General features: G+C 30.9%; 1 protein-coding gene across 1 annotated transcript; it reads right to left on the bottom strand.

The window, feature by feature from the left end:
- Window positions 1-1,329: 1,329 nt before the first annotated feature.
- On the bottom strand, window positions 1,330-3,795 carry LOC136205792 (protein SHI RELATED SEQUENCE 1). The gene is made up of 2 exons (XM_065996583.1): window positions 2,519-3,795; window positions 1,330-2,117 (listed from the first exon to the last, which is right to left on the bottom strand). Exons 1-2 carry the CDS (start codon window positions 3,123-3,125, stop codon window positions 1,726-1,728), a joined length of 999 nt encoding a protein of 332 aa, XP_065852655.1. The 5' UTR covers window positions 3,126-3,795; the 3' UTR covers window positions 1,330-1,725.
- Between the last annotated feature and the right edge of the window lie 5,917 nt (window positions 3,796-9,712).

Here is a 9,712-nt window from a genome sequence, read left to right as displayed (position 1 = left end):
TTACATGTCATCCATCACCACATCAAAACCATCTCATGAGCTGTCATAAACTTAAGGAAACAAAAATTGTCATAAAACTAAAACATTAGGTTTTTTCTTTTTCATTCTTGGACAAGACAATTAAATTGATCCATTTTCCTTAAAAACTTATTAAGAATAGAATCTTCCCCCATGTTATTGATAAACAGATTAAACACTGCAAGACACCTCAACTTTACAAATCAAGAATTACTTTTCCTGACTCAAAAAAGACAAAATGAAACAAAAAACTAGCATGTAATCCCTAATTATTACTAGTTAATATCTAGAGGATATAATACTTCACTTCACTTTATTAATTAGGAAAAACAAAAACTGTTTTTCATAATTCCCTAAAAACCATTCCACTTTGTTAAGATCAACTCCTATTAGTATTAGTCATATCAGACAAGCATTTAAACTAACTGATCAGAATAGACTTCATTTAAGTCCATAATAGCTATACCGTACCTTAGCCAGTGAACTCCTTTGCTTAAAAAAGTTTTCCATACATTAAGTTAACATAAATTATTATCCATAGCTTTATTCCTTTTTTTCTTTGGAATTAAACAAAAGTAATAAATACTAAAATAATCTATTTCTTTCTTCATTTTAATCTTGTGAAATGAAAAGTAATTAAAAGCTATAGATTGACAAAGAAAACAACATTTATTGGCAAAAATACAGAATGGATCTCATTCTCATTCTCATTAGGTGTCAGCAACTGAAAACAAACTGTTTGATTGATGTCCACAAATACAATAACATAATTTTCAAGAAAACAAACTGTTAAGCAACAGTAATAGAAAGAAGATAACAACACGTCTTGGTTCTTTCTTGATATTAAAAAATAAAAAATCTTTCAGTCTTATTTTATCTGAATATACAAATAAAACCTAAGCAAATTAAGATCTCTACAGAACATGTAGATATAGATATAGAAAGAGAAAGAGAGAAAGAAAGTGCAGGTGCATTTAACAAGAGTAGTTGGTAAGTAATATTTCCAATTTTATCATCAAAGTCACATCCATTATTTATGCATGTCTATTCTAATTAAAGACCTCGAGGGAGCAAATATTGGGGGAAAAAATAACAAAACCTTTAAAAATAATATCACATGTGCTCAAGAAAATTTGAATGTCTATGAATATATGAATGTCAAGCAGAAGAAACAAGTTCAAACAGACAAACTTTCTGGTAACCAGGAAAAAATAAAAAGGCAAACTTCCAGTTCCACCTCTATATAATATAGTAATTAATAGTGCAAATGCAAATGCAAAATTCAAACCCAGAAACCAGAAAATATTTAATAGTAATAATATTAAAAAGAAGCAACAGCAATTAATAAACACCACACACACATGCTACTACTATATACTACACTATACGCTACATGCTCGTACCATTATAGATTTCAAGGAGGATATAATTCTAGAATTTCATGAAAATGAAATAACTTCAAAACTAGCCGTTGAAATTTTTCGATCCAAGAACAACATGTTCCAAACCAATTCCCTCTCCCTCTCCGTTCTTTCTTTTTCATTTCTTTAATTTTCTTTCTTTTCCTTAACAAGTACGTCTACTTCAATGAACGTGTTAATTAAATGTACTGCATTATCAGCTTGACAATAATAAACATTGAGAAAATAAATAAAGAAAGAAAAGAAAAGAAAATTGTGGTGGTTTTTTATTTTCTTCTCTTTCTGATCATGATCTTGGGTTTTGAAAGAATTGCGTACCAGCCATGAAAGTATTGAGTGGTGTTGGGTATAAAGATGAAGGATCCATAAATGCTGCTGCAGAAGATGAACCAGATGTCACTCCAGCACTAGGAGATATTGATGTTACATTATTTCCACCTTGTATTAAGTTAAGCGGCTGAACTCCGCCGCTTCCACCGCCGGAGGATGTTTCAGCAGGTGGGATATATGTGTTTTCAGGTCCTTGATCATATAGAATTCCTTTAAACATATGGCCACCGATGGTCACGGCTGTTTGATATGCGTATTGATCTTCGTTTTCTTCAAAACCACTCACTCTTACACAGCGAAATACAGCTGAAGAGCTTACTTCTGGAGGGAAATTACCCACTTCTAACCCTAAACATATGGAGAAGAAGATGAGAGGGATTTTATTTTATTTTATGTATGAGAAAGAGCAAACACATATAGCAGTTAGTACACAGAAGAAACCAAAAATAATTAAAAAGAACACGCTCGCACGCAAAGAAGAAAAAGTAGTTTCTTTCTTCCCTGTCAATCCCACTTGATCGTCAGGAATACTAAAAAACAGTATTAGTAAAAGGAAAAAAGAAAAGCTGATCATGGAACTTCATTTTCTTTTCTTTTCATTTAGACACACGCAATAGATACTCTGTGCGATGTGTCTTTAAATTCTAGTAAAGACTCAATCACTGCTGCACACTGTGAGTGAGTGACTGAGTTGTTGGTGTCACTGAAGAAAACAAAAATGTGAAATCAATAAGTATGTATGTATGTACCTAAGCGATCAGTGCAGGCGAGGGAGGAATTAGAAGTGGGATTCTCTCGGAGGCGTTTGGGGTTTTCTCGCCCGAGGTGTAGTTGCTGCTGCTGTATGGTCTGTAATTGCTGCTGTCTCTCGCGGCGTTTTGAGGCTGGAACCCAAGTGCTTCTCACATGTGTTTGGCAATCGAATCCTCTACTTTTGCAGCATGTTCTACACCGCATGTGGATGCAATCTTTCTTCGCTTGATTACCGCAATCCTGGCAGCTTCTAGTTCCTTCTCCTCCTCCTCCTCCGGTTGTTCCTCCGCTGCTTGACCTCATCATCATGAAGGCTGATCGCGAGGATGACTCATCGGAGACGTTGATTGAGCTTCTACTCGGTCCAACACCCAGCCCAGCTGCTGATGAGTAAAGATCTTGTTGAGGATTTTGGTGTCGTTGATGGAGGAATTCCTGCTGCTGCCATAGCTCAAAACCCTTGTATGGAGGAATGTCGTCATTTTTGTACCAAAACCAGTTTTCTTGTGGAATTTCAGTCGGAGGAGGGTTGTTATTACGTCGGTCTTGGTTACTTCCACTTCCACCTCCACTACCGCCCCCTAATGAGAATAAACCAGCCATTGTTTGTTCTCTAAAACTGGCGCAGTCCTCAATTGTGAGAGCAAATCCATATCAGAAGCGACACTGATTGGGAATTTTGGTTGGGATTGATGGCCAGATCATATGAGCTTGTTGAATTTAACAAGTTTAGAATTGAATTCTTCTTGGTTCGGTTTGGTGATTACTAGTAATAATGAAATGTTTGGCGTTGTTGATTTGGAAGTTGTCTGCAACTGCAACCGCAACTTTTCTAGTTCATCTTGTTCATCTTGAAAATGGTTAGGCTAGAGGGAGAAGAGAGAGTGTCATTAAATTGAAAACACGGAATTACAGCTGCCCGTTTCTGCTGAATTTTGGTCTTTCTCTCTGCAACGCCGCCATAGCCACACTCTCTTTCTTCTGCTACAGAAATTAAATTCTCTCACATCCCATCCCTTCTTCTCTCTGATTTGTTGCAGAGCTCAGCCCTTTTAGCTTCTTCTCTGTGCAATGCCTCGTGTCTCTCTCTTGCTCAATTCCTTCTTTCTTTCTTTCTCTCTCTTTAATCTTTCTGTATTGATTGGCTATGGACGTCACGATCTCATCTCTCTCTAACGATCGATCCAACGGTGAGTAAGAGGACACGTGTGAGAAAAGCAGCTTTTGGATATTGGTTTGCCTCCGTCCGTCCCCCTTTGTACCGGAAAACCCGCTACTTTCCTTTTCCCCTCCTTTTTGTTGTATTATTTTATCGTTTTATTTCATGTGCATATTTTTAACTTAATCACTCCCTTCCCTCTACTCAAATTCTATCATTGTCCTATCTAGCTTCCTACACTTATTCTCTCTTTTTTTTTTTTTTTTTTTTTTTACAAAATTAAAAATTAACTTTCCTTTTTTTCACAATTCTAACAATTTATTTCTTTTTTCTTTTTTTGTTTACTTTTTAAAAAAAAATTATGTTCCAACAAAAATTTATCTTTTTACTTATAAGATAATTTCTAAATTTGCATATATAATTGTTAGAAAAATATATATTTACAATTAAAATGGTAAAATTTTATCCATAATATTTTCAAATATAATCGATTTTATTCATATCTAAAAAGAAATTTGAAATGTTTACATTATTTAATCTGTTATTCAATAATTAAATATGTTTAAAATGTAAACACAATTATCAATAACTTATAAAAATGTTAATAACTAAATTTATTATGTATAAATTAATCATAACAAACTTATTAAAATATTTATTATGTGATTAACATAGTTATGAATAATTTGTCAAAATATATTAAACTATTTTAATTTATTGATAAATTTATTTAAAAAGTTCGATATGATAATCAAATAACAGTAAAATAATTATTTTACTTTTATGTTTGTTACGGGTAAAATTAATCTTATTTGAAATTATTAAATATAAAAATTTACCATTTTATATGTTAAAATAGATTTATAGTTATTAAAAATGATAGAAACGAATTTAGATTCTATTTACAATATACATATATAATCATTGGTAAAATACATTAAATTAACTATAGATCATAAATACAATACTTTAAACAACAACAAAAAGCTAAAAAAAACCAACAAAACTAAAAGAACTAAAAACAATCACTCTAGTATGAAGATATCTACATTGGTCCTCCAAAAGTTATAAATTAAGTTAAATAAGAATGAATTAATACTCCATTCATTCCCTTATATAAGTCATTCTAGAGTATTTCACACAAATTAAAAAATATATTGATTAACTAAAATAAATTATCTCTCATATCATTATTGGGGAATAAGCATTGGAATATTAAAAAACGTATGTACCAATGCAAAAAAAAATTAATATTTAGACTAAAAAATTAAGCTAAAAGTCTTTAAAATCCTACTTATATTTAGAAAAAAAAATTATTTTGTTAGAATGACCACCCATATAAGAGAATAGAGGGAGTAACATTATGTCCAAAAAGAATCCTTTCAAACAACCCTCATGTTTTTTTTAGAGAAAAGTATATATTAAAATACACCCTAGTTTGTTCAATTTATAAATTAAGACAAATGATTCAAAATTTTACAAATAGAGATATATAGTATGTTTTATTTAGAAAATAAAGTATTTTAAATTACATTAAGTTGTGCCTATAACCAAGGGAATTTTCATCTTAAAAATTATTCTTACATATCGATAAAATACAGTTTTTCTTAAATTGAAACCATAAATGATAAGGTGGACTTTTACATTTTATTTTTCTACTAATTTGACAGTTTCTGAATGAAATTGATGTTTAAGTTCATTTTATACAACTACAATTCCGTTTGGAGTCTATGTTTTGTCAATATTAATATAATTTTAAAATATATTTTTTTATTGTTATATACTTTGCTTTGTAAAAAAATATAATACATACCTCTATTTACAAATTTTTAAACCACACAATTTTTTTCTTTGCCTTATTAAAGCAATAACTCATAATTTAATTATTTTAATTCCTTGAATTTAACTATTGTTAAATTTCCTAAATTGCATTTTCACCTTAATTTAGAATTACAATAAAATTTTATTAAGATTTATTGCATCAGTCTAATATATAAATTTATTATCATATTATTTATGTCGCAAGATTAACAATTTTAAAAAGAAAATCTTTTTTAAGTAAAGGTCGGTAAAAGAAAAAAGAAAACATGGATATCTCGACTACGTTAGTATCCCAAAGAGCAAATACAAACTCCCAACTCAAATATTATTAAAAGAAAGCACAAAAAATTCATACTAAACAAAAGAAAAACATTCAATTAGAAAAAAAAAAAATCTTAAGCAATTTGAAATTGCTCTATAAACAAAAAGTATAGAAATCAATGATAATGAACTCAATATATCATGAGATGCTTTATATATAAAACAATTAAAATTTAGGAATCTCAAAGTACATGTATATGTTTTATCTTTAAAAAAATGAAGAATATATATAGAATCTCTCGAAAAGAAAAGAATGTATATAGAAATTTAAAAAATATAGTATAAGAGTCTCTTAAATTGACTATTAAGTTAAAATTTGAGGAGTAAGTATGAAAAATCAACTCCAACAGCCTCTTAGTGGCTCCTCAAATTACTAAGAGTCTCTTCATCCTCTCTATTAATGGAGAGTCTCTCTCTCCACTTCTTAGTGCCTCTTAAGTCATTTTTTATTAATAATTTATTATTGATGACTCTCTCTCCTCTCATTATTGGTAAATATAACAACAATTAATAATTTTAATGATAAAATAATAAATAAAGAGTGAATATAAGGAGTATTGTTGGAAATGATATGTCTTAGACACTCTTAAATCACTAAGAATCCATTATTTATATTATTTTTAGAGAGTTGACTAAGAGTCTCTCGGAGATGCTCTAATAGGAATCTAAGTTAATTCCCAAAGTGTGTTCTTAAATCAAATTATGGAATGACTTTTGATAACAGAAGCCGAACTAGTTAATGAAGGAACAACTTTCCAAATCAGAAGCTATTTCTACAATATGAATAACTCAACGAATTTTCGGACTTATTCACCAATTAAAATTACAAAGTGAAAATGTTACTTACTTGAAAGTTACTGATAATATTATACCGTAATAGTAAATGATTACTATTTACTAGAAATTTAATTTGAAAAATAAACCCAAAAAAAAGGCAATGCAGCTGTAAAGCAGATTGGAAGTGTGAATTTAGCCATGCAAATCCATCCACGCCCAAATAGATTTGGCAGTGAAAAAGAGGGCATTAATTATTAATTAATTTTTCTTAACTTTTTTATACTAATTAATAATTATGTAATAAAAGAAAATCGCGCCTGTGGGGGACACGGCGCCACCTCCTCGTACGTTTATTTAATTATTTTAGTGTTGAAAAATGTTTCTTAAAGGTATAAATACAAATACATTTAATATGTTTTTCTTTTGTCTGCTAACCAAGAAATGGATAAGGATAATTTTGTAATTTTAAAACAAAACAGAGAGAATGAAGATCAATCAATTTTTTTTGTATCATTCTCTCTTTTCACCTAACAATATTTCCTCTCATTTATGACCCCAAACAATGCTATTTTCTTTTTGTAATTCGTAAAACATTTTTAATTTCTCCTCTTATTTTAAAAACTATTTACTAGTAGTAACTTTTTAATTAAATTTACAATTCATTTCCAAAAAAAAAATTAAATTTACAATTCGGACCCCTTTCAAATAATTTGACAAATTTTAAATGTTAAAATTGGAATACAGATTTCATTCATTTACAAATGCAATTTCATATATTAAAAACTTACAAACGAGATTTGATATTTACATTGTTAATAAACAAGGTCAACATCAGATTCCCTCCAATTTTTATGATATGATAGAAAAATTGACACCCGTCTCTCTCCTTCTTCACCCTCACTCACTTTTCTCCCCTTTTACGCCTATCTTCACCACTTCCAATTGGTAAATTGTCTATCTTTCAACTTGAGTTCCTTTAAATTGACAAGGCAAGAATTCACGCAATTTAAGAGATGAGGATCTCTTCTTCAACTTGAGTTCTTTTAAAGCAAAGATGGTTTCTTAGCTTTGTCAAGGGTTTCTAATGGGTAATGTTTAAAAGTTTTATAGAAAAGCTCGATAAATGTTTTTCGAAAAAAATTGAACTATGAACGTTTTTAAGACACATAACTTCTAGTGACATATTCAAATCACACATTAGATGAGTAGGTCAATGGTTGATATTGGAATTCGGGATATGCAATTTCAAATTAAATAGACTATGGTATGTTTTAAAAGGAAACATTATAGTTTTTGTCTATTAAATGTTATGAGTTATATGAGCTTATTGATGTAGAATCTATTGGCTTGTAATTTACAAGTTTTATAAATACAGGTTGCGTGTCATTTTTCATTTTGTATTTCTTTTCTTAGACTCAAATTTCTCAAATTCTAATCAAAGAAGAAAGTGAGCCTAATCCATAAGCCCAGGCTCAGACTAAGAGTTGGAGCTAGGAGGTCGAAGATTCTAGTTTGAAAAAGTTTAAAACTTTTCTAGGTTGCACTAGAATAGCCCATGTCATGTCACTTTAGTTTTCAGTATCCATTTATTTTACAACAATTATCACTTGGCATAGAAATTCATGGACCGTATAAGTCGCTTTAGAAGCCATTTAATAAAATCAATTAAAATTCCCGAATAGTAAGTTTGAAAGTGTTTTCCACAAACTAATCTTGTCAAGTCCTCGATCATTTGAACATGGGTCATGCCAAAGCCGGGTGCATTTAGATTATATTTGTGAGAAAAGGGTTAGAGTATTAGATACACCTATAACCGGTTTGGTGGTTTGACTTAACGTGGACGCTAGGCAGACCATTACCCTAAACACAAGATGACAAGTGCCAAAATAACCCCCTCTGAAGAGTTATACAATGTTATAATTGGATGCAGTCCTACCTAAATAACTAGAATTATGTGTATGATGAGAGGAAATTATACTAGTTATAACACATCTTTGCGTACTTGTTCTAAGCCTATAAGATGTTGTCATGGGCATCTTTCCTTTAATTTCCAACTGTTTAGCATGTTGTTCACCAAACAAGCTGTTTGCACAAATTATAAATTGTTCTCGCAAAAAAATGGAAAAATTCGAAAATGAATTACAGACTAAATATATGCACCTTATTGGTACATTGAACTGATCCAAAAACCTGTAAAAACCCACCAGATTAAAATATAGAAGCAGCCACAAGTGATTATTCCATTCAAATTATCTCAAAGCTTCTCAAATCCTATTGGCAACCCTCAAAGTGAAAGATCGCCTTGTACCTGCTTCAGCACTTGAGTGAAGAATCCAATTGCACCATAACCATTAAAAAATATTACAAAAATCACCAGTTCTTGTAATCTAATTAGAAGAGACAAACTGTGCTCCTGACTGTTCATAGAACGCAACTTGAACAATGGAGCTTCCCGTTCAGAAGCAACGTGGGTGGATTCAGTTACTTTGTGCAATTTGTAAGTTTTTTTTATCAATTTCCTTCATTTCAGCTTGTAACTCATCATCATTTATTTCTTTCAATGGTTATGACTAGCCTCTACATACTATGTCATTTTCCCTTTCACATGACACAAGATACATGGTAGAGATTTGTTTTCGTGTCGTCTGATTATTTTTCGTGACAGTATGTTAAAATTCTATCATCTGAAAGCATAAATGTAAATCAACTCAATTCAAATGTGCCCTTCCGATGACACAACTCTATCATTTAAAGAAAGCGCGCGTTTAAGTCAAAATTGACTTAATCATCAGATGACATTTGTTATAAATGACAGTCATTGTATGCGGAAAAAAAATGGCAATGAAATTTTCACTTACGCGGCCAACGAAAACTAATGTCAAATTTAAGGCGCTCAATACTTTTGACTGAAATTTCAGCTCATATATAAACCCCTCTCTCATTCCAAATCTCTAACTAGGTTTTGCCCAGCTCGTCCTCGTCTCTCTCACCCTTATCTTTGGCTATCTCCGGCCGGTTGCTTTCTCACTAGGTCGAAACAAGGTAATGGTAAGCCATATTTACTTCGTTCTTGGATGTATTAGAGTTTCATTGTTCCTTACTTTTCCTCATC

The sequence above is a fragment of the Euphorbia lathyris genome, chromosome 1, assembly GCF_963576675.1.
Source record: "Euphorbia lathyris chromosome 1, ddEupLath1.1, whole genome shotgun sequence".
NCBI classification, from domain to species: domain Eukaryota; kingdom Viridiplantae; phylum Streptophyta; class Magnoliopsida; order Malpighiales; family Euphorbiaceae; genus Euphorbia; species Euphorbia lathyris.
Note: the sequence above shows the minus strand (reverse complement) of the source record. Positions and strands in the feature narration are given on the sequence as shown.